Source organism: Podarcis pityusensis (genome assembly GCF_964106645.2).
Source record: "Podarcis pityusensis genome assembly, chromosome: 18".
Classification (NCBI taxonomy): domain Eukaryota; kingdom Metazoa; phylum Chordata; class Lepidosauria; order Squamata; family Lacertidae; genus Podarcis; species Podarcis pityusensis.
The window spans coordinates 10,605,682-10,631,087 of record NC_138043.1 but is presented as its reverse complement, the minus strand read 5'-3'; the positions used below and the strand labels follow the sequence as shown (position 1 = coordinate 10,631,087).

At 47.8% G+C, this 25,406-nt stretch overlaps 1 protein-coding gene and 1 long non-coding RNA gene across 2 annotated transcripts in view; one reads left to right on the top strand and one right to left on the bottom strand.

The window, feature by feature from the left end:
- The window catches only part of WDR18 (WD repeat domain 18), a 41,529-nt gene that overhangs the window by 15,668 nt on the left and 455 nt on the right, over nt 1-25,406 (bottom strand). Inside the window, exons 2-7 of the mRNA XM_080989071.1 lie at nt 21,766-21,876; nt 12,381-12,514; nt 9,735-9,876; nt 5,258-5,401; nt 3,874-3,938; nt 3,385-3,509 (exon numbers count right to left, since the gene is read on the bottom strand). Coding sequence (XP_080845197.1) covers nt 3,385-3,509; nt 3,874-3,938; nt 5,258-5,401; nt 9,735-9,876; nt 12,381-12,514; nt 21,766-21,876 — 721 coding nt within the window. The remainder of the gene's footprint in view (nt 1-3,384; nt 3,510-3,873; nt 3,939-5,257; nt 5,402-9,734; nt 9,877-12,380; nt 12,515-21,765; nt 21,877-25,406) is intronic.
- Nucleotides 37-24,727, top strand: LOC308467562. The gene is made up of 3 exons (XR_013981218.1): nt 37-139; nt 22,455-22,531; nt 23,531-24,727. It is a non-coding gene; the product is annotated as an uncharacterized lncRNA (long non-coding RNA).

Here is a 25,406-nt window from a genome sequence, read left to right as displayed (position 1 = left end):
ACAGGAAGAAAAGGGCTCTTTGCCCTGTTGCGAAGGGGAGAGCAGTTCAAAACTAGTTCTGGGACATTCCCTGTCCTACCTGGAGACTGGACCTGGGACCTCGTGCATGCAGAGCAGGGCTAGGGCCCTTCCGCTAAAAGTAAGATTCTAGTCCTCATGTTTCTGAATAATGGGCTGTTTGAAAAGCAGCGGAGGAAGCTGCCTTATGCAGAGCCAGGCCGTTGGGCCTATTCAACCTCAGTATTCATAGAACTGTAGAGTTGGAAGGGACCCCGAGGGTCATCTAGCCCAACCCCCTGCAATGCAGGAATTTCAGGCCAAGGATCCATGACAGATGGCTATCCAAACTCTGCTTAAAAACCGCCCAGGAAGGAGACTCCACCACCTTCCGAGGGACACTGTCAAACGGCTTTTACTGTCAGAAAGTTTTTCCTGATGTTTAGACAGAATCTCCTTTCTTGTAACTTGAAGCCTTTGGTTCGAGTCCTACCCTCCGGAGCAGGAGAAAACAAGCTTGTTCCCTCTTCCATGGGACAGCCCTTGAGATATTTGAAGATGATTATCATATCGTCTCACAGCTCCTTCAAGCGCTCCTCCTAAGGCTTAGTTTCCAGACCCTTAATCAGTCTACACACAGACTGGATAGCAGTGGCTCTCCAGGGGTTCAGGCAGGGGATGCTACCAGTCCTGTCTCTGAGCTCTAGTCCACTGCACTGCTGCTGTGCCCAGGGAGAGACCTGGGTGGCAGAGTAAGGAGATTTCAGGGGCATCAGGCATGTTCAGCCTGGAGAAGAGAAGGCCAAGGGATGGCATTAAGTGAGTGTTCCGGTTTTCGAGCTGTTCAACAGCAGAACGGTCTCCACGGAAGGTGTTTGGCTCTCCTTCCTCAGAGGTTTTTAAATAGGTTGGACGGTCCCCTGCCAGGGATTCTTTAGTTGTGAATCCTGTGGTGATGGGATGCTGGACTCCGTGTGCCACTGGGCTCATCCTGTGAGGTTCTTATGTTTCTTCCAGCTCTACAATTCTATGATTCCATAACTGGGACCCTGAGGGCACCCACTGGCACACAACACTTGCTTAGAGGGTCAAGGGGACAGGCAGTCACAGCATGGAGCAGCAGCCCTGGAGTCAGGACACACAGAGTGGCTGGGGAAACCCAGCCAGATGGGCAGGGTATAAATAACAAGTTGTTGTTGTTGTTGTTGTTGTTGTTGTTGTTGTTGTTGTTGTTGTTACTATTACCACCACCTGCCCACACTGGCTGACGCATGGGCATCAGCCGGTGCCTGGAATCCTAACCACCCACGCCAGTTTTCCCAAATGTTGCTGCACCACAAAAGGTCTTGCAAAACCCGGCAGTTTTATCTCCCAATCCCCTTTCCTAATAAAACTTGTGCGAAAATAATTTGCCTCTCCTCTCCAGGAAGGAGTGGGTGGACATGGGCTGCCTCCCCATTGGCCGACGCCGAACCAACACTCCCCATGCCAGCTGCACTGTTATATCCTGGCACTTTTTTCTACCCAGGATTAGGGGGAAGAGGGCGCAGGCACCAAGCGCGGCTCAGCACATTGAGAAATTTACGATCCTCAAGTCAGATCGTGAGGTTTTTAAGATTCAGCCATGCAGGCTTTATGGCTCCTTTTCTCTTTGCCAGCGCAAGGCTTTGAGCACCGCTTCAAAACAAAGCAGGGCGCATGCCAAACACACGCACACAGCCAGCCAGGGCTAAGAGGATTTTGCAAATTGTGTTGTGTTCTTGGAGGTGGGGAGAGAACAGTTTTGCCCCTAGACAAACAGAGATAGCTAAAATGAAGATTACGTAAAGATGACTCGATATGAGGAAATGGTGGCTCGGATAATAACACGGACACCCCTTCTCCTGTTCAGGGAGAAGAATTCCAGAGGAAAGGAACCCAAAATGGTTTGCTGAGAATGCCTAAAAACTCTGCTCTGGAGTAGAAAGTTCAGCAGCCTGGTATAAACAAAATATTTTGGGTATCTGAGCTGGGAAGGGCACCTCCCAGGAAAGGGACTCTGATCCTGAAACTCCAGGAAGGATTCTGCTAGATGCACCACGGGTCTGATTTGGCATAAGGCAAAGTCCTCCATTCCTATTTCAGTTATTTGCTTGGAAGCATGTGGACTAGCAGGGCGGCTCACTTTTATTCCCAGCATCTCCAGGCAGGGCTGGGGAAAGAAACTTGAGTTTTTAGTGTGGCTGCTGCAGCCCTCTGGAATCCCGGTTACCAGCTGAAATCAGAGCATCTTAACATTCAGCTAAATAGCAGAAGGGGACGTGGGCGGCACTGTGGTCTAAACCACTGAGCCTCTTGTGCTTGCCGATCAGAAGGTTGGCAGTTCGAATCCCCGGGACAGGGTGAGCTCCTGTTGCTCGGTCCCAGCTCCTGCCAATCTAACAGCTCGAAAGCATGTCAAAGTGCAAGTAGATAAATAGGTACCGCTCCGGCGAAGGTAAATGGCATTTCTGTGCGCTGCTCTGGTTTCGCCAGAAGCGGCTTAGTCATGCTGGCCACATGACCCGGAAAAAACTGTCTGCGGACAAACGCTGGCTCCCTTGGCCAGTAAAGCGAGATGAGCGCCACAACCCCAGAGTCGTTTGCAACTGGACTTAACTGTCAGGGGTCCTTTACCTTTACCTTTATTACTCTGTGTAAAACTTGAGCTGGATGCAAGCTATTGTGCTTTGCTTAACTGAGCTTGCAATTCCCTGCCTTTTCTGCATTTCATCTGATCTTACGTACTGCACTGGTAGCTTTTCGCCAAAGAAAGTTTGATAAACCTGCAAAACAAATATGCAGAACTGGCAAAACTAACAGGAAAATTAAGAGACTCTAACGGTGTGTGTTTTATGGAAGAATGGATGCCTTTTTTGGATATTTAAAGAAATATTATAGCATGAACTTGTGAGCAGGATTTGAGCTATGAGCAACAGAAGGATTTGGACTATAATATTGTGGTTGTGATTCGATAGGCAGAAGAGAAGGAGCAGCAGAGGGGGAGATGCAACAATTCTGTGGAAAATGGGGTGGGAAGTCGAGAAAAACAAGAGAAAAGACAAAACTGTGTTTTGATTGTATATGTTGAAGATTGATTGTATATGTTGTAACTTAAAAAAATATAATTTTAAAAAACAAATGAAGGAACGGACTGTAGGGAACCTGCCTCACACAGAGACTCATCTTGGTCCACTTCGCTCAGGGCTGCCTGTGCTACTTGGGAACAAGGTCTATCCAGGGCCCCAGGTGGGAGTTCTGCTCAAGAGATGCAGAAGAGGGTTCCAACCTGGGACCTTCTGCATGCAAGGCTGGGGCTGCGCTGCAACCCTTTGCGGAGGTGCACATAGGCACACAGCACTTGCGTACCTTTGTAATTCACCGTGCGCAGACACTGCTTGCTCTGGATGTCCCACAGCCGGACGGTTTCGTCATGCGAGCCGGACAGGAGCAGGCTTCCGTCGGTGGAGACGGAGAGACACGTCACCTGGTTCCTGGAGGGAAGACAAAGGGCCTCCAGATTGTGTCCTGAGCGTAACTGAAGTCATCCCAGTTGATAGAGAAAGGGGCTGAGCATGATGCAGGGTGCGCCCGCAACCCAAACGTCTGGCCCCTCCCCGCCAAAGCCCCTTAGAATCTAAGGTTTATGTCGGGGCGGGCAGCCCTCAGAACTGTGTGTCTCGTGCACCTTCTCCTGAGTGCTGTGGCCTGGCTGGAATTCCGCCCATCCGATCAAATGAAAGAACTGTGGATTTGGAAGGGACCCAGAGGGTAATCCAATCAAACCAAAAATCACCGCATGTAGGTAAAAAATTTTTTCCCTTTGTTGCTGTACCCCACCTTTGCCGCAGCACTCACCGATGCCCTTTGAAGATCTTGGCAGACTCCCTTTCTGTCTGGAAGCCCCTCTCCCTTTGCACGGGCTGAGAGAAAGAGGAGGGGGAAGTTACAAACTATATTTTGAAGCATTGCCAGGAAAAGTGTGTAGGTGGGAACCAGGAAGCTGCCTTAGGTACTTGGGTGGGGCTGCTGGTTCACACAGCCAGGAACTCAGTTCTGGGCCCCTCAGGTGGACGCCATGGCCATTCAAAGAGAACAAGTGAGGCGATGGTGGTCAGATCCAGCTCCTCTTTTTGTCGAAAAATAGCACTGCATACAGCCCAGATTTGTCTGCTCCAGAGGTGGCAAATCTCTCTCCCCCCCCCCCCACATTAGTCAAGTGTTTTTTAGTGATGTTCAGTGACTGACAGGTGGGTAGACCCACCCACCTGTCAATCACTGAACATCACTAAAAACACTACTGAGTGGACTCTCCGCACTTACTACGGCAAAAAGACTGGTACTGATGAACTGGAAAAATAACAATGCAGCTGGCTTTAATGACTGAAGATATGTACAACTTTGCTACACATAAACAAGTTGTGTACAAACGTAGACTTGCCATGGACAAATTCAATGATATTTGGAATTCATTTTTATAAATACCTGTTGGATTAAGGTCTAATTAGCTACAGTATCAAAATTTCCCTGCTTTTTTTTGGGGGGGGGGTAATGTACACAATATTTCCCCCCGTTTTGTTTTCTACATTGGTACTATTTGTTTCTTCTCTTTTTTGTGTGTCTTATCTTACTCAGTGCGCTTGTAATTTTGTACTTTTTTAAAATAAATAATACAATACAAACAAAATCTCTTAGGTGTCTTAACCTGCCCGACCCCTGACTTCCCATGTAGCTCACTGGCACTTCAAGGTAGGGCTGGGAGAAACACCTGCCTGCCCCAGAGAGCTGCTGCCAGTCAGTGTTGACAGTATGAAGCAACACAGAACATACATGCTTTGGTTCAGTATGTAAGGCAGGCGGGTTCCTTTGTTAAGTGCTACATTTAACTTTTAATTTGTGTACCACCTTTCCATATTACAGTGCACAAGGCGGTCTATAGCAACAACAAAAAAACCACACACACACACAAAAACACACCTTATATTAATCTGATCCAATACAGAAAGTTGTAATAAAACATAACTTTAAAACGGGACGACTTATTTTGAATAAAGTAACATTCAGTAATGTATTAGAATATAATAAATAGTGCACAATAACATTAACACGCAAAACATCAGCAAATAATCATTAAACAGAAATTTGCTCTTAACAGTTACAATAAATAATTACTAAACTACAATCAATAAAAATAACTGCAAAGTCACAATGCATAAAATGCCATGTGTGGAATCGGACCTACCCAGGCGCAGAGGTCGACTTGGAAGATGGAGCCGTCCATGCCACCACAGAACATGTGGTATTCTGTGAGGTCGAGGGTCACCGACAGGATGCCCACGTCGAAGACGACGGAGAGGAGGAGGTCGCCAGAGGAGATCTCCCAAAGCTGGAAGAGAGGAGAAGAGTAAGCATACAGATAGCTCAACTGGTACAGCACGAGACCCCTTAATCTCAGTGTCGTGGGTTCGAGCCCCACGTTGGGCAGGAGGTTGGGCTAGATGACACTTGTGGCCCCTTCCAACTCTACAATTCTATGGATTTATTTAGGACCAATCAGCCAAGGGTGTACAAAGGTGGGCCAGGATTCCCTGCAGCTCAAGACGGAACAGCAGTGGAACACGGCAGAGGGGCTTGGGAATGGATGGGCAAACTCTTGCAATTGAACATGAGATAAAACCAGGGGACGGGATAACATTTGTTGTCCCATCCTTCCTGACCCTATGACAGATTGTGAGAAGCCTCTATCTAGAAGAGGCATTCCCTCCTGAGAGAGGGGAATGCCTCTCCTCAGATCAGGGATGGAGAAGATCTGTGGCCCCCACAAACGTTGCTGGGCTCCAACTCCCATCTTTCTGAGAAGGAGGGGCAGGTGGCAGGCAGGAGGGGAAGCTGCAGGGGTCCCCCGCAGGATCAAACCCCTCCTGCCCTCTCCTTCCCGTGCTCCCCGGTATGTTTAATTTTAAAGGAATCTGTTATTTATTTGCTGCAATTCTATCCCTCCTCTCTCTCCAAGGATCCCAAGGTGGTGTGCCTGGTTCTCCCGTTCCTCATATAATCCCCAAAACAAACCAGCAAGGCTGAGAGGCTATGGCTGTCACAGGGCCACTGACGGCCGTCGCCGTGAACTTTTGGGCTGACTTGGCTGAATAATGTTCAGGCCACAAGAGATGTGTAGCAAAGAATGATGTCGCCGGTAAATGAATTATTATAGCTGATGCAGGCAAAATGCACAAGAGGGAGGTGTCAGCAGTCTTGGAGGAAGCCCTAATCTTCGAAGACATATACACACACACGTGCACACACAAATCTTTATAGAAAAAAACTCCCTGAAAATGGAAGAGTACCAAGCGCTCCATACTACATTTTCTTGCTGCTCCCGTTTGCATCTGTACAAAATGTAGCCGTGTGCATGTTTGTGTGTATGTATGAGGCTGTGTACAGCACCCCACAACCTGAGAACCACCTGCCCCACAGCCTGCCCTGAATCAATTTGGAGGTGGGAGTTTAACGCCCAATTAGAGAGTCAGTAGTGGTTAAGGGTGTTGGATTAGGACTTGGGAGATCAGGGTTCAAATCCCCAGTCATGGAGCTCCCTGGATGACCTTGTGAGTCAGTCACAGCCTCTTAACCTACCTCACAGGGTTGTTGCAGGGGTTAACTGAGAAGGGGTGGTGGTGAACAATGGACTCCTTGGATGAAAAAGCGGAAGATAAATGCATTAAATAAGCTCTTCTGCTGACCTGCTGGAGAGGCCAGCCAGATGGAGATGTCAGTTGCCAAACTGGCATCCAGAGATCTCCATGGGGTTGCAATTGGACCCATGCACGTCACAAAACGCACCTGGCTGATTTCTAACATTGGGGCTTCCCATTGGGCCATCTGGCTGGCCACTGTGGGGGAAAGACGCTGGACTAGAGGGTCTTTTTTTCTTTTTTTTTAAAGATATTTATTGAAATTTTCAAAGTGTTACAAAAAAGAAAAAAGAAAATAGAGGCAGAAGAAAGTACAAATAAAAATAGTTGACAAAGTAGAAAAAAAACCCTTCCCACCATATGAGTAAAAATTCAAAATAAATTTAAAAAAGTGACAGAAAAAAAGAAAAATACAAAAATACATCACAAACCGTTAAAAACATTTAAAAACAAATTCATTATTTTCAAATCCTTAACTGTCATTGCCTTCTTTCTTAGACCTCCTCCTCCTCCCTTTCTTTGTATCCTAGTTATTAATTATCCCAGCAAATCCTTTCCATGTTTCATAATATTCTGTCATTACATTACCCTAAACTGTTTTAGTCTTATCTTTCTATAAAATAAACCTTAAAGCTTAAAGCTTAAATCTTATCCTTACCAACTTCTCATAACCATAATATTCTTGCATAATTCTTTAAACATCTTTGCTAAAGCCAAGTAATTTCATTCCAACATTTTTCTAACATTCATCAATTTTATAAAACAGTTCCAATGGTAGAGAAAAGAGATACAAACAAATCCAATCTTCATCCAACGTCCCTTCCTCCTGGTTCCGGGTTTTGTCAGTCCTTATTATCCCTTCAATCTAGCCCATTAACCTGGCAACCTTATATCAGAGGCCCTCAAGTCTCTTCCATGTCCCTTCCGCAGCTCTTTTTCATATTTGTAACTGTATTTTCCCTTGTCTCCTGCTCGTGGGAACTCCAGCTTGACAATGTTCTTAACCCTTCTCAACAGATCAGCCCCTTTTCCATATTCAACACTGAATTCCATGTAGTATTTAAAAGCATGTTTCAAAGACCCTCCAAAATTAAGAGCCCCCACAGTCCCAAACATCTCACGGCCCATTGCCATATTTGAAAAGTCCAAACGTCCCAGCATAGGGGGGTCAATCCAGCCCCCCATTTCCAAGCCAAACCAAACTTTCCCTTTCCAAATCTGGCTTTTTCCAAGTTCATTTGTCAAATCCGAAAACTCATATTCCTGTTGGGCCTGTTCTGTCAAGACACACTCCTGATTTAATTCCTGAGTGGGCTCCACATATTTTCCCACTGTCTGTTCAAAATTTCCCACTGCCTGTTCAAAATTTCTAGTCGAAGTCGCCATCCAATTCACCTTCTCATGTAATTGTTCCAGTAGGGCATTTGTTTTATAGAGAGCACACAACAAAGCTTCTGAATACATTGTCCTGCAAGGTCAGATGCCTATTCCCACGATTGTAATCTGTAACAGCTGCCGGCTCCCTGGAGTGGGTTACAGTTTCACAGACTCCCTCTAGGGGGAAAACTTCTATTTGTTCTTGCAACAAAGTTTCCCTTTTTGAGATACTTTGTCCATATATATTCCTTTAAAATGCGAAGGGGAACAGTGGAATCACTATGTTTCTCTTCTTTTAGCTATCTGTCAAAAACACTTGTCTTTGGTCAATGAACTTCAAACGTCAGTCCTGACACCCCACTCCAGGATCAGGACGGAGGAAAGTTACTTTACTTTAAAGTCACTTTAAACAGTCCAAAAAGATCCCCCCCTTCGCCTGCTGTCGAAGGGGGGTTCCACAATTTTAAATGGTGAAATCCAATCCTTTAAAGACGATTTTCTGAGCTCTAGTTTAAATTGTCTTTGCTTTATTCTGTTTACAAAGGAACGGAAGGCTGACTTCCTGTTTAGACCTTCCCGTTCCGTACCAAATTAGAGTAAGTTTTTAAAATCCAATTCTTTTCTGCTCGTTAGTCCTTATTTGATGTCCAGTTGTTCAAAGTCTAAGTACTCACGGGTGCTTATTTTAAAGTCCAAATTGTCCCAGGAAAAAGGCAGCGCTCTCCGGCAACGGCTATGCGGCTTCGCTCCACGGAAATAGCAGTTGACTCACAGCACCGCGCCACTTTCCCCTCTTCACTTCGGAGCCCATTAGTGGGTTCCTTAGCGGGTTGGGGGGGCGCTAATGGTGCCCGCCGAGTCCCATGGTCACAGGCTTCATCCGCCTGTGATTTTTAAAAGGGTCCCCGCTTCGCCGTAGCGGAGAAGACCCGTTTCCCGCGGAGCTAGTCCCTCCAGTTCAGAGGGAGTCCGCCATTGCCGGTGGCGCCACCCCGGAAGTGGACTAGAGGGTCTTGATGCAGCTGCCGCAGGGCTTCCTTGCAACGCTTCTGCCCTGCTGTCAGGGCTGGAGTCAGATGCAGGTCAGCATGAAAGGCACAGGGCTCCATGGTCAGTGAAGTTAACGTATTATTCAAGGAAATGGCATACAACTTAGCAACCCTTCCCAGGTGGTCTTGCCCCTATGGAGCCGTTGCCAGGACGGAAGGTCCCTGCCTTCCACCTTAAGGCTCCTCCTTTCCCAGATGTTTCCCAAGCAGTCTCAAGCTGTGTCTGCACACCTCTTGCCTCTGTTTTGCCCTCCTCATTATTCTGTGTGTTTGTGGAGAGAGCTTGTTGCAGTCAGAGAGGGAGACTCCTGGTTCTTCTGCAGCCTCTTGACTCCCCTCCTCTGCTGCAGCTGGGAGTCTGAACTGCTCCCTGTCACAGACTCCTCCTGCTCACTAAACCCTGTTGCCACTTCAGCATCCAACACCACCTCCCTAATCTTCCCCCTCCTCGGTGTCCCACCACCAATCCCTGAGCTTTCCTCCTCCAGGATTTCCCTTGGGGGTTTCCGGGCTGGCACCTCCCACCACTCCTCCCCATGCAGCCAGTCCCTGTTACCTGAGGAGCGGCACTCCACTCCCCTGGCCTGCTGGCCGCCCTTACCTTGGCCGTCTGATCTAGGGAGGCTGTGGCGGCACGGGCCATGGGGCCGCCCATGCCGCAGCAGAGGTCCGTGATGGGAAGGCTGTGTCTCGACCACACATGGCGGGGCTCTGGGCTCTGGGCGTTCTCGGCCTGCAGCACGCTGAGGAAAGGGGGGAAGGAAGAGGCCTCAGCACACAGCAAGCGGGGAAAGGAAAGTGGGGGTCCCAGAAAATGCGCATGGCGGGTGTGAGGGAACGTGGCTTGGTTCCGGATGCATTTGCCCAAATAAAAGCAATGGCGTGTCTGGAGTTGGCTCTCCTCAAGCTTTTCACGGGAGACAGTGTTGATTTTCTTACAGTCTGGACTCCCTGACGTTTGTATATCTAACGTATCTCTTTGTTGGAGATGTAATACGGACAATGCTTCTTTGAAACATATGCTTCTGCTATGTCGCACACTTACTAAGTTTTGGGAGAAAGTGCTGGACTATATAAACAACGCCATACGGAAAAACTCAAGATTTTCAGAGGTGAATATGCTCTTGAACCCATTGTATGGAAACTGACAACAGGACAGCGAAAACGGATTCTACGCACCCTAATGCTGGCCAAGAAATTGATGCTGATGAATTGGAAGGATGGAGGTACGATTCCCCTTAATCAATGGCTTGACAACATAGGAACAGCTTATAGACGCAGACTTTCTTTGCATAAATACAATGATATTTGGAAGGAGCTTGCACAGAATCTATTAGGTTTTTGACAATTAAGCGTGCATTAGGATAATAAGAATATACGCAGCTGTATATTAAGGGATGGTAATGTATATTTTTCCTTTTTCATTCACACCCACTTTTTCTTTCTTTTCTCCGCTGCCCCACCCACTTTTGCCTCCGGCCCCCAGAGTGCTGCCTGGAAGACAACTCGGCCCTTTCCCAACATGATGACGTTTTGTAGCTCCTGAAACCGAAGAGGTTAAGGGCTGTGAGATTGGGGGGGGGGCACTCTGTCCTCAGAGCACCCTCTGCCATTGGATGACAGTCGACAAACAGTGGAGAGCGAAGGAGGCTGGGAACAGAGGCTGCAGGATCCAACCATGGGAGCCTCCCCTCCGGCTGGCTGTCCTTGCGGCCTCGATGGCCAAAGCAATTAAGGAAGAGATGCCGCCTGTCAAAAGCTCTGCTGGCCCAGGGGGTCAGGGACGTGCTGGCATCTCCATGCCAACTGCTGCTTCGGTGGGGAGGGAGCCAGCAAACAACGCTGGCACAGCGTGCAAAGTTTGGGGAGGGGGGGAGGCGAGGCAGAGGCTTCCATCGTGCCATTAATTCTGTCAAAGGGGGCCCAAAGCAGCCTGGTTAACGGGAATTGGGTGCCTGCCTGCAATGGGAGGCAAATAGAAGAAGGCTTGGCATCCTGGCAGCTCCTGTGCTACGAAACCTAAATTGTTTCAGGAGGAGGCGGCTGCCCACAGGGTCCCTGCATGAGTTGCTGTTCCACCCTCGCCTCCTTCTGATCAACCACTGGTCTGTGCAACGGGCTCGACCACCATCATCCCACAGCCCTGCCCCAGAAACTGCCTGCTGTGCCTCTGCAAGGCCTGCGGCTCTGGGGCTGCATCAAAGCCAGCCATGGTGGGAAGCCTCGGAAAACGAGTCTTCGTTTTAAGAAGAGACTCAGCCAGAGACAGACACGAGTGAGCCAAAAGGTTGCAGAATAGGAAACCTCTGCAAACGGAACAAGCAAGGTCATTGAAGACTTTTGCCTCTTAGAATCGTCTGATCGCAGAGCTGGGAGGGAGCCCAAGGGTCAACTAGTGCAACCTCTAGGTTAGAAGGGATATAAAAGGAGAAGGAAAGCTGCTGCCAGTTTGTGTATGCAACACTGAACTTAATAAATAATAATAATAATAATAATAATAATAATAATAATAATAATGATAATAATAATAATAATAATAATAATAATAATAATAATTTATTATTTATTATTTATTATTTATACCCCACCCATCGGGCTGGGTTTCCCCATCCACTCTGGGCGGCTTCCAACAAAACACTGAAATACAATAACAATAATAAGATGGCTCATAGAATCGTAGAGTTGGAAGATGGCTATTGTATCAGATCCCCACAGCCTTAGGAGGAACGGTTGAAGGAGCTGGGAGTGCTGAGCCTGGAAAAGAGGGGACTGAGAGCAGACGGGAGAGCCATCTTCCAATATCTCAAGCAAAGGCTGTCCCGTGGAAGAGGGAACAAGCTTGTTTTCTCCTGCTCTGGAAGGTAGAACTCGAACCCATGGCTTCAGGTTACAAGAAAGGAGATTCTGACTCAACATCAGGAAGAACTTTATGACACTAAGAGCTGTTCGACAGTGGAACGTTCTCCCTCGGGAGGTTGTGGACTCTCCTTCCTTGGAGGTTTTAAAGCAAAGGTTGGAGGGCCATCTGTCATGGATGTTTCAGCTGAGATTCCTGCATTGCAGGGGGTTGGACTAGATGACCCTTGGGGTTCCTTCCAACTCCACCATTCTATGGTCTCTCACTCCCCTCCTTCTCAGGCTAAACATACCAAGCTCCTTCAACAGTTCCTCATCAGGCTTTGCTTCCAGACTCAGGATCATCTCAGTCGCCCTCCTTGGCACACCTTCCAATTTCTCCATCTCTTACCTGTACAGGTTCCACACTATCACAAGGCTGTCCTTCGCTCCGGAGAGGAAGTGGCTGCTGTCGTCTGTGAAGGCCACGCAGGAAAGATCCTGGTAGTGTCGGTTCAGAATGGCAAGCAGGTTCCCACTAGACACCTGGGGCAGGGAAGCGACCCCAACGTATTTGGGAGGTGGGGAAGAGAAGAGAAAATCAGGAGAGATTAGGAATCAAATGACACCCTGGACCTGATTTACCAAGGGAGACTGTAAATGAAATATCAGAGTTCAACACCTAATACCCACTTCTGACACCAGATAGATATTGTACCCCAATATTTCCCTAACAAAACCACCTGCAAGCTCAGGACTAGCAGAGTTTCCCAAAGCTGGGTTTCCAGCTGTTTTTTTGACTATAATTTCCATCATCCCTCACCACTGGTCCTGCTAGCTCGGGTTATGGGAGTTGTAGTCCAAAAACAGCTGGAGACCAGAGTTTGGAAAATCCTGATCTACAGTGATTCAAAATGCCTCTCCAGGGGTGCAGGTGGGGGATATTCCAGCATCGAGGATTAAGCCTGGGACCTTCTGAATGGGAAGAGCAGGTCCTCTGGCGCTGAGCTATGTCCCTTCCTCGAGAAAGAAAGCAAGACTCTGGTCCGTGCGAAGGCTCATTTCATAGGAACGCAGGAAACGGGCTTTTTAGAGAATCAGATGCTGGTCCACCTAGCTGGTACTGTCAGTACTGGCTGGCAGCGGTTCAAACTCAGGGGTCTTTCACAGCCGAGCAGAGAAAGACCCTGGGACCTTCTGCATGCAAAGCAGTCACACCTCTGCTGACTTAAAGTCCTTCCCCTAAACCCTAGAAATTAATAAATGGTAGGATTTTTATTATTTGGGATGTGGAGGGAGAAATACAAGCTGCAGAGGAATTCCTGGACTAGCCTACGCAAAAGGACCTGGCCAAGCTAGGGCCACGTGGGAACAATAGAGGGCCATTGAGGATAACTGTCCTCCCTTCTTGCCCTGAGATGTGGACAGAGACTTGGGGTTTGGAAGGCTACAGGGTAACTGGGTGTGAAGTGACAAGAAAAGAGAGGGGTTTTAAGCAAGGTGTGCTGGGAAGAAGAAAGGGAGAGAAGGATGGGATCCATCTTGGGCAGGCTGGCTGCAGGCTGGCTGGGAGAGATGCCTTGGAGTCCAGGGCTGCACAAGCCCCTCTTGAAATGACCATGCGGTCAGATCGGGGCTCCCTCCAGGCAGACTGAAGGTGTAAATAGGGGAATAAACCATATTTCTTAAAGCTATGTCAGTCTCTGCCATGTCTCAATTCTCCAAAGGACCACAGACCCTGGGTGGGTGCCTGGAACTCCCAGAGTCTTACAGTGGGTGGGGGTGGCACCTGACTTTTGAAACAATAGGATTCTGGTCCTCATTGTTCTGATTTAGATAGGAATCCACAAAGCTATACCAAATTACATCGTCAGACCTTCATGCTCAGGACGATCTAGTAAATCTCTGGGGTTTCAGGCTGGGGCTTGTGTGTATGATATTCCAAGCCCTACCTGGAGATGCTCAACAGCTAAGCTAGGCACAAAGGCAGGAAGCAGCAAAATGTTAAATGATTCTAGTCCTCATGACTATACTGACATTCAAAGGACTGATGAAAAGACTGAAAGGGAAGAAAGACTTTGTGTCGGCCACCAGGCAATGGCTTTTCCACCTGCCTTGACCCACCCTCCAGCCCTGGGAGCCTTTCCCAGAACATGACTTTGAGAACAGTAGAAGCATCCGTGAAGAGAGGAGTTCCTAGATTTAAACCAATTTTATACGTTGTGTGTCCTTGTTTTTCAATTTGATCCTTTTACATTGCTTTATATGTTTTGTTTTATGCATTGTGACTTGCCATTATTTACCGGTATATTGATTATAGTTGAGTAATTCTTTATTGCAAACTCCTTAAAGCCTAGATAGTTCAATTGGTTATGATAATGCCAAGGTTGCAGTTTCGATCCCTGTATGGGACAGCTGCATATTTCTGCATTGCCGGGGGTTGGACTAATGACGAGTCCCTACGATGCTATGATTATTTGATATTTAATTTTACTGCTTACTATTATATACTAATGGAATACTGAATATTGCTTTATTTGACAGAAGTTGTTTATTACGACTTCTTTTTGTCTTGGATCAGATTCTTATTAGAATCTGTGCAATCTTTGCTGTCTATTTTGTTGTCCCTTCAGCTCATAAACTGCCCTGTGTACAGAAAAGCGGTATACAAGAAGTGAAATGAAACCGTCCATCTAGCTTAATATTGTGTACACTGACTGGCAGAGGCTCTGCAGGGCTTCAGGCAGGGAGTCTTCCGCAGCCCTACCTGGAGATGCCCCATGGGAACGAACCTGGGTCTTTCTGCATGCAAAGCAGGTGCCCAGCATGTTATTCCTAGGCACGCGTATTCAAGGCTGCAGCCCAGTTGTCTACCTCTATATCCTCCTGTCTGATGACACAGTGACAAGGCAGGAGGCGTCAAGACCAAGACAGAGACAGGAGCCTCGTAGCCTCGGGGCTGCTGCTTGGGTGAACCTGTAAGGAAGTCACAAGCCATAGCCGCCTGGCGTATTATTAGCCGCATCGCGGAATGATTTGCATTACAATAAGCGGACAGTTATCAGCCCTCTGGGAGTATCGCTTGAGCTGCTGATCTGGTTGGAGCGATGCCAAGGCCGCTCTCCTCTTCCACAACCAGTACCCAAGGGATACCTGTCTGACCCCCCCTCCACTGGCAGCTTCTCAAAAGCGGGGCTGGAGAAAGTTATTTATCTCCAGCTGCCTTTAAACTAAGAGGCCGAACTTTTAAGCTCTGTATTGTTACTGGGTTCAAATCCTCGGTTTTTGATTCCTTGCAATGCGGTTAAGTTAAACACAGATGTGATGCTGGCCTTTTGACTGCTGTTTCCACTTGCTTTGATTTTTAAAAATTTGAATCCTGTTCTGTGTCTTAAGGGAAGCTACCCTGAGGAGGGTTTGAGTTTAAAGGCACACCAGAAATCTTTGAATATATTTTGATAACCGCCCCACCCCAAATTGGTTGCTGGACATGGCGTAGGGTTTCTGGTGTGCCATGGGGAAGGCAACTTGTCTGCCCTGAACTTTTCTGCAGCCCTGTTTGAATTCAAAGCCGGATAGACAGCACAGTAACTATAAGGCTGGAAAATAAGGTTACAGAAAAACAGAAACACAAGATTTGATTCCTGGGAGTTCAAGGAAGGAGTTCTGTATAGAGCTTGTGAGCACTTCATCTCAGGAACCAAGAGGAGGGCCTGAGATCTATTTTTTTATGTTTCTATATGTGTTGGAAGCTGCCTAGAGTGGATGGGGTGTAAGTAATAAAATTATTAATTGTTCCTCCCTCCAGCTGCCCAATTGCTCACCTGCATAGACACTGCTGCTCGCCCTAGGCTACCAGGGTGCAAATCCTTCCACTCAGCCTTGAAGCTCACTGGGTGTAACCTTGCGAGCCAGTTTCCGTTCCTCAGACTAACCCAGGATTGTGACAAGGAAGAAGTGGCAGGAGGCAGAGTACCAGGTATGCTCCCTTGAGCTCCTCAGGAAGAAAGCCTCATGCCATTGCTTTTCCTCTCAATGGTCACCTGGGGGGAAGCAGTTCCACTAGACTACTTCAGAGGGAGAGAGACAGGAAGCACCAGGCACTTCCTGACCCTGAATTGTGCTGGCTGATCGTTACAGGAACCAATGCCTAAGTTTGGATTTTCCTCTTCCCTCCCTGCTCCTTTCCCCTTGTGTGCTGTGCCTTTGTAGACTGTAAGCCTGCAAGCACCAGGGGCTGTACTGTATGAAAGCCACTCTGGGAGCATTTTGGGGTACAAACGCTCAAAAATAAATAAGTAAGTAAGTAAGTATGTATAAAATAAACAGCGGTCAGTCCTAGCCAGGCTGATTATCAGCATCTCCCGATATTGACGCACCAAGCAGACGAGTCAGTTGATGCGAGGCTGTTCTGGGAGGGGCTCACTGGCAGATGGTCTTAGCCAGGCTGGAGAAGCCAGGGGGCATTTGATATCTTGCCAGCCAGGTGGAAAGGCTCTGCTGACGGAGGCAGAGATGGGAAGGAGGAGCTGATCCAGACTTGTTACAACTCGTGGAAGAGGAGGGGCCTGCCATGCTTCCCTGCTCTGATGCAGCCGGGTGGAAGGGCTGCTGACGGAGGCGGTTCTGAGGAACGCGGCAGATTTCGGAGACGGTAGGCCGCAGATCATGGTTGCCGGGGTGTCGGCAGCAGGTGAAGGGTCAGTGGCTGCCCCTGGGCCCTGCTTGCACAGAAGCATCCGGCTGGCCACGGAGGACAAACGGAGTGCAGCAGCAGGTTGGGGGTGTGGGAGGAGAAAGGCAGGCAGGCTCCTTGCGTCCACACCCCCACCAGCAAAGTTTGTCTAAAGATAAAAGAAATGACTTCTTCACACAGCACAGAGTACGGAATCCCCTCCCACAGAAAGCAGTGCTGACCACCAACTTGGGGTGAGGGCAGGGCGATATATCAACATATTGCCCAAAACCATTTTGAAGTCCATATCATGATACCAATTTCATAGTTTTTGACCAGGCAATAAATCACGAATCATGATGTGTTAGGGCTGGGCAATATGTCGTCCAAAGCCATTTTGAAGTCCATAACATGATATTGGTTTCATAATTTTTGACCGGGCAATTTATGGTGAATCTGTGTGTGTGTGTGTGTGTGTGTGTAATAGAGAGATACAAAAATCTCAATGCAGGGAAAAGTGTGAAGCCAGCCAGTGCCTCTGCATAGCTACATCCTTATTTCAGACATCGTGATATTAAAGAGGTAAAGGGACCCCTGACCATTAGGTCCAGCCGCGGACGACTCTGGGGTTGCGGCACTCATCTTGCTTTATCGGCCGAGGGAGCTGGCGTACAGCTTCCGGGTCATGTGGCCAGCATGACTAAGCCGCTTCTGGCAAACCAGAGCAGCGCACGGAAACGCCGTTTACCTTCCCTCCGGAGTGGTACCTATTTATCTACTTGCACTTTGACGTGCTTTCGAACTGCTAGGTTGGCAGGAGCAGGGACCAAGCAACGGGAGCTCACCCCCTTGTGGGGATTCAAACCGCTGACCTTCTGATCGGCAAGTCTGGGGAGTCTGTGGTTTAACCCACAGCGCCACCTTATCATGCTATTATCCGGTTATAAATAGCGATGTTCAAAACCAGGTATCGTCCAGCCTATAACTTGAACTTGGCAAATTTAAGGAGGAGGGGAAGGCTATCAGCAGCTACTAACCATGATGGCTCTGCCTTCGCAGTTGGAGTCAGCAATGCATCTGAATCCCAGTTGCTGGAAACTGCAAGAGGGCAAAGGGCTCTTGCACTTGCATCCAGCTTGCAGGTTTCCCCACTGAGGCTTCTGTTTGGCCACTGTGAGAACAGGATGTTGGTCTAGACGTGACGCTGGCCTGATCCAGCAAGCAAGCTCTACTTATGTATTTGAAGTCATCAAAAAAGGAAACTCAAATTTGATTCCATTACGGCTTTAAACTGTCCAAGACGGATCTAATTATTTTACAGCGCTGCCAATATTGCTGTCAAGCCACCCACCACTTTCCCTCCCCGCCGCCACCAAAAGACATAAATGTGACACCTTCTGGGCTTGATGGCTGGGTGTCCTTTCGCTTCCTTCACCCAGGGGTGAAGGGTTGCTGCAGGCAAGCATCTTGGGCTGCTGCGGACAACTTCAAAAGGAGAAAGTTTTAAGGGGGAAAAGAGACGCCGTCAGCAGTTCCACAAGGCTCATCTTTTGCAATATTCATCCTGCTCCTCACCACCTTGCTCAAACGTGCAGAAGAAATTGGGGCAGGGACAGGATACTGGGTTGTGAGGCAAGGAAGGAGAAGAATCTGCAGCTAAGTGGAGCATAAGGACCCAAAGGTTGTATTTTTGGGAGCAGCGCTGGAGGGCAGCCAGGAGAACCGGGTATGCTGCCAGATACCTGCTCAGGCTATATGTGCTCTACCTAGTGCGGCTACTTGCCGCTTCTTCTCCCTCTCTCGTAATGCTAGAACTCGGGGCCATAAGATGCAGCTGAATGTTGGAAGCACAGCTCCCTCCGTTGGCTCTGTTGCGACAGGCCAGCTCCATCAGGCACCCTCTCCATATCCTCTCAGCCTCTTTATTAATTATTATTATTATTATTATTATTATTATTATTATTTTCATTATTATTAATTCACACACATTTTGTATTCCGTTGATATTAAATGGCTCAGAAACAGTAGTCTGCAAAACAGGCTTGAAAGTAGTTTTTGAGATAAAACAAACAGGTATTTTGAACGAGTGAATAGGCTTTTAAAAATAAGTCAGTTAAAAAACCATGCATGTTTCTTTCTTTAGAACATGCATAAGAGACTGGAGAAGCCAGTATAAGTTGCAATTTCAGCTGAATTTGGGGAAACCACTCGAAGCATCCGTTGTGTTGAGCTATTTAAATTGCTTTTGTTTGATGTGTTCAATGGAAATAGCTAAAAGTCTGTAAATTTTGATAACACATGGTTGCTCTGGATGCAAATGGGATCCATTCCGGAGCCTCGTTCGCATCCAGATGCAAACGCAACCCACGTCCGCGCGTGCCGCGATTCGCCGCTTCTGCACATGATGTCATTTTGACGGTCTGCGCATGTGTGAGAGGTGAAACCCGGAAGTAACGTGCTCCGTTACTTCCAGGTCGCCGCAGCGCGCAACCCAAAAATACTTATCCCAAAGCTACTTCAACCCGAGGTATGACTGTAAACCTGATTTGCAATGGGGGTTGAATAATTTCAATGGCAACTGTAGGACGCAGAGCTCCCTCCATCAGATCTGCTGCGACAGGCCAGCTCCATTGGGTCTCCTCTCCCCTCAACCTTCATCTGGGGGCAGCCTCAGTGGGAAAGATAGGAAGCAGGGGTCCCTCCATCAGGCACCTCCTGCCCCTGAACTGTGCCAGCTGATCGTTACAGGAACAACTCTTTAGAAACTGATGCCTGAGTTTCTGTTTTCCTCTTCCCTCCCAGTCCCTTTTCCCTTGTGTGTCGTGTTTTCTTTAAGATTGTAAATCTGTAGGGAAGGACTGTTTCATTCTGACTGTATGCAAGCTGCTCTGGGAGAATTTTGGTTGAAGAGCAGTGTAAAGCTGCTCTAATAAAACAATTAATTACACAGGGAGGTTCAGGCAAAAGGAAGGACTTCTTGGCACGGTGCATTTTTAAACTGTGGAGTTTGCTCCTGTAAGAGGGTGTGACGGCCATCGATTCAACGACTGATTTAGAAGAGGATTAGACAAACTCACAGAGGTGGCTGTCATTGGCCACTTGCCACAACGGCTATATTTTACATTGTGATTTTATAATGTGAACCACCCTGACCTGCAGGTATAGGGCGGTATACTAATTTATTTATTCTTCATCATAATCATAATCTAGGTCTGCTGTTAGAGCCAGTAAATGCCTCTGAACGCCAGTTTCTTGGAATTGCAGGAGGGAACAGATCCTGAGAGCCAGTGTGGCGTAGTGGTTAAGAGCGGTAGTCTCATAATCTGGGGAACCGGGTTCGCGTCTCTGCTCCTCCACCTGCAGCTGCTGGGTGACCTTGGGCTAGTCAAACTGCTTTGAAGTCTCTCAGCCCCACTCACCTCACAGAGTGTTTGTTGTGGGGGAGGAAGGGAAAGGAGAATGTTAGCTGCTTTGAGACTCCTTAAAGGGAGTGAAAGGCGGGATATCAAATCCAAACTCTTCTGCTGCTGCTGCATTCAAGACCTGCTTGTGGGCTTCCCTTTGGGGCATCTTTTTGGCACTGGACTGGGGGGGGGGGGCTCTTCCTTGGACTGACCCAGCCCAAGGGCTCTCCTGATGGTCTCTTCTTGCATAACACCTGGCTGGAGATCTTTAAAATGGCAGCAGGAAAAGGAACAAAGCTAACTAATTTGGGCCAGATTGAAGAACTCACTTTCCCAGCCTTGCTCCTTGCCTAGGAAACAGAATTAGCATCATGGACAGGTGAGGAGACAAAGTCAGCTCCTGCCCCCTTGTGGCAAGGTCTCATTCTGCACATTAATAATGCTTCCAAATATCTTTTCTTTCAGGTATGGTGGCAAAACTTGAACAGCTTATAATATTAATTTTATTATTTGCACCCCACCCATTGGATTGGGATGCCCCATCCACTCTAGGTGGCATCCAACGTATATAAAAACATAATAAAATACTACACGTTAAAAAGTTTCCCGATACAGGGCTGCCTTCAGATGTCTTCTAAAGGTTATCTAGTTACTCCTCTCCTTGACATCTGATGGGAGGTCATTCCACAGGGTGGGTGCCACTACCAAGAAGGCCCTCTGCCTGCACCTAGTTTGCTGTGTGGATTGGGGGGGGGAATACAGAAGCCCGTCTCCAACTGCTGCATTCTGCCTCTTTGCTAGTGGCTCTGTATCTATAAAGTGACCTCCCTACTGGAGGTTTTTAAGCAGTGGTAGGATGGCCATCTGTCATGGATGCTTGCACTGAGGTTCCTGCACTGTAGGGGGCTGGACTAGATGACCCCTGGGGTCCCTTCCAACTCTACCATTCTATGATTCTATACTGAAGTGGCTTCTACAAGGGCTGAAGCATTAAGGACCAAGCATGCAGAAGGTCCCGGGATCAATCCCTGACATCCCCAGGTAGGGTTGGGGAAAACTCATTACTTAAAACCCAAAATAAGCCAGGCATCAGGCACATTTTGCAGCTGGATATCGACCACTTGCGACCAAGTGAAGATGCATGGGTGTCAGGATGGCATCTGACATCTCCACCATCTGGAGATGTTTGCCTGGAGATCCTTTTCACACACCAACACCCTATCCTGTAGAATTCTATCCGCTAAATTTTGTATGCACAATCGGAATGGATTTCAGGAACCAACATGCTTTTTCTGTGCAGCCTGAGCAAGAACAGCGTTATAGTGAATTGTTGCTGCTTGCCTTTGCTCCCCACCCTGCCCCCCATCCTGCTCCTACGTTATGAATGGTCTGAGTCACCATTAAGAAAGTGAGTTCGGAATAGGCCAGTATATATGCGGACTGTCCCTGGATCAAGTGACTTTCCTTCTTTTAAGTTCTCAAAGCTCTTAACCTGGCTCAAGGTTGTCAACTGAACTAATGTTTAACTAAGGGGAGAGTGCTTTTGTGACCTGGTTCTGCTTGTGGGTTTTCCTGATACAAGACCAGATGGGCCATTGGCCTGATTCCACAGGCTCTCTTATGAGGTTCTCCAATCCTGCTGAAGGCCATCAGTTCCTCCCACCCCACCCCCAAGTGGCCAAGGGAGATCACCCACCCACTTTTGCCACCTTCCTTACCTCCCAGAGGTAGATGCTTTCGGCGATGCCTGCCAAGATGTAGAGACCGTTGGGCGCTGCGGCCAAGCAAGACACCAAGCCTGGGCAGATTATCTTCTGCTGGAGCTGATCCTAGGGACAAACAGGGGCAGTGGAGGGAAAGAGTATTATTTATTTGTTACTTATTAAAATATTTCTGTACTGCCCCACACATCAATCTCTGGGCAGTGTACCACAATAAAAACACACACGCCCTAATACCACAATAAAAACATGGGGAGATTCAGGACACATAAAAGAAAGTACTTCTTCAACGCAGCACATAGTTAAACTGTGGAACTTGCTCCCACAAGAGGGTGGGACAGCCACCAACTTGGTTGGTTTTAAGGGCCAAATAAACAAATTCATGGTGGAGAGGTCTATCAATGGCTATTTACTGTGATGATATGCTCTGCCTCCACAGTCCGGGGCAGCAATGGTTCTGAATACCAGTTACTGGAAACCACAGGAGGGGAGACGGCTCTTGTGCTCAAGTCCTACTTCATAAGATCACAGGACTGTAGAGCTGGAAGGGACCCCAAGGCTCTTCTAGCCCAACCCCAGGCAATGCAGGAATATGCAGCCGCCCCATTGAACCTGCAACCTTGGCATTATCAGTACCATGCTCTAACCAACTGAGCTATCCAGTTGGATTTTCTTGTTTTCCACAGGCATCTATCTGCTTGTATACAGTGAGAATGCTGGACAAGATGGGTCACTGGCCTGATTCTCCAGGAGTCTTATGTCAGTGAGTAAATTAATCATTAAAAAATTTAAAAACCCATATTGGAATGGAAAGCTGATCAGATGCTGAAAATGGATGCTCCAAAAGTGTACAGTGGTACCTCGGGTTACAGATGCTTCAGGTTACAGACTCTGCTAACCCAGAAATAGTACCTCAGGTTAAGAACTTTGCTTCAGGATGAGAACAGAAATCCTGTGGCGGCTGCGCAGCAGCAGCGGGAGGCGCTATTAGCTAAAGTGGTACCTCAGGGTAAGAACAATTTCAGGTTAAGAATGGACCTCTGGAACGAATTAAGTTCTTAACCCGAGGTACCACTGTATCCACTTGTGGATAGCTCAGTCACGAGGCTCTGAATCTCAGGGTCGTGGGTTTGAGCTCCATGCTGGGCAAGAGATTCCTGCATTGCAGTGGGTTCGACTAGGTGACCCTGGTGGTCCCTTCCAACTTCACAAATCTAGGATTCTATCCTACATAGTAGAGCAGGGGCCTGCAAAATGTGGTCCGCAAGCTTCATTTGGACGGTCTGCGGCATTTCTGTGAAGACTTGATCTGGTGGAAATCTCTTGTGTGACTGGGAGAGATACTTCTCCCTACCTGATCCACAGTGTGGGGCTGCATACACGTTACAGTTTACTACAGAGCAGGTGCCACTCTTAAAACAACCTAGATCTGAGTTTGATTGCTGAAATGAAATAAGATGCCTTTGTGTGCACCCCCAGTCAGGAGTTTAAGCTACTGGGAGATGTGACTGAACACATCTTTTTTTAAAAGTGAGTTGGGATTTCAGTTCTAATCCATTACAGTATTTGGGAAAATGCTTAAAAACTCTGGCAGAGCACAGTTGAGAGAGGCGGAGGAGGAGGCTTAAGACGATAAGAGAGCTGGGAAGAAAGCAAATGAACTGTGTTGTAGCAGAGAGGGATATCAAGCTATCCAGGACAGAAGGGCTAGAGAGGAACTGCAACCCAGACAGGCATATTAGGCTTGGCTTTTATCTTTCAGCTGGAGTGACATAATGCAAGTGGAAAGACGGTTGGAAATTCTGAAGCAGCTAGAGTGAAAGATTACCCGGTTCTGAGCGTCTAACAGTTTAAAGCCCTGGCACACAGCAGAAACCACAACCAAGCTATGCTCTGTGCTACTTCTTCATGCAGATTGCAGTTAACTTGGGTGGCTTTAAAAGAAGACTGGGCAAACTGGCACCAGCCAGAATGGCCAATCTCTGCTTCCCTGGTCGGAGGCAGTAATGTTTCTGAATACCAGCTGCTGTAAACCACAGGAGGGGAGAGCTGCTGGTCTTGCACTGGGGTCCAGCTTCCAGGCTTCCCACTGGGGCATCTGGTTGGCCACTGTGAGACTAGGATGATGGACTAGCTGGACCCCCCTTTGGCCTGATCTGGCAGGCTCTTCTCACATTCTCTCTTAGCTCCCCTCCATCTGCAATGCTGGGTTAACAGTACAGGGCTACCTTGCAGGGCTGTTGTAAGCCTTATAAGGCAATGCACGCAAAGCCCAAGATAAACAAACTGTATCATTATCAAAAGTTTTCTCTCCTGGTCTATTTATTATGAGGAGGGGGTGATGTTTTTGAAGGGTGCTGGTCTCCCACAGCTTTTCAGGCTGTTGTGGAGGAGAGCCTTGTCTCCCCACCCAGAATGCATTGGAGTACAACTCCCAGCATCCCTGAACATGGGCCATGCTGGATACTGGAGCAGGTGAGAGCTGGAGGTCCGAAAAGCAGCTGGCTATCGGCCACTTGTGATCAAGTGAAGATGATGGTGCTGGACATCTCCTCCATCTGGAGATTGTTGTATCTGGACTGTTTTCACACACTTATACCCCATCCTGTCAAATTCTATCTGTTATATTTTATCTGCACAATAAGGGTGAATTTCAGGAACCAAAATGTGTTGTCAGCGCCGCCTAAGCAGTAGCAGTGAACATTGTTGTAGTGAATGGTTGTCACTTGTCAGTTACCCCACTGCCCTGCTCAGAGTTGGGAAGAATATTCCTATGTTATGAATGGTCACTATTGTCACTATGGAATGGTCTATGTCACTATTAAGAAAAAGGGGTCGGAATAGGTCAATATACAGTGGTACCTCGGGTTACATACGCTTCAGGTTACAGACTCCGCTAACCCAGAAATAGTGCTTCAGGTTAAGAACTTTGCTTCAGGATGAGAACAGAAACCGTGCTCCAGTGGCATGGCAGCAGCAGGAGGCCCCATTAGCTAAAGTGGTGCTTCAGGTTAAGAACAGTTTCAGGTTAAGTACGGACCTCCGGAACAAATTAAGTACTTAACCCGAGGTACCACTGTATATGTAGACTGTCCCTGGGTCAAGTGACTTTTCTTCTTCACGTTCTCAAAGCTCTTAACCTGGCTCAAGGTTGTCCTCTGAACTAGCCAGATGTTTAACTGAGAATCCATCACAGTCAGTCCATCCTTTGGAAAACAAGACTCAGCCTAGAGCAGGGTGCCCATACTTTTTTCAGAGAGGGCCAGATTTGATGTCACATAGAGGAGGGAGAAAGGTTGTTTTCTGCTGCTCCAGAGAAGCGGACACGGAGCAATGGATCCAAACTACAAGAAAGAAGATTCCACCTCAACATTAGGAAGAACTTCCTGACAGTAAGAGCTGTTCGACAGTGGAATTTGCTGCCAAGGAGTGTGGTGGAGTCTCCTTCTTTGGAGGTCTTTAAGCAGAGGCTTGACAACCATATGTCAGGAGTGCTCTGATGGTGTTTCCTGCTTGGCAGGGGGTTGGGCTCGATGGCCCTTGTGGTCTCTTCCAACTCTAGGATTCTATGATGAAGTGAACATGCGTGAAGGCCGACCAAAGTTGTTGAGCTTTTTTTTACAATTTTACCCCAAAAT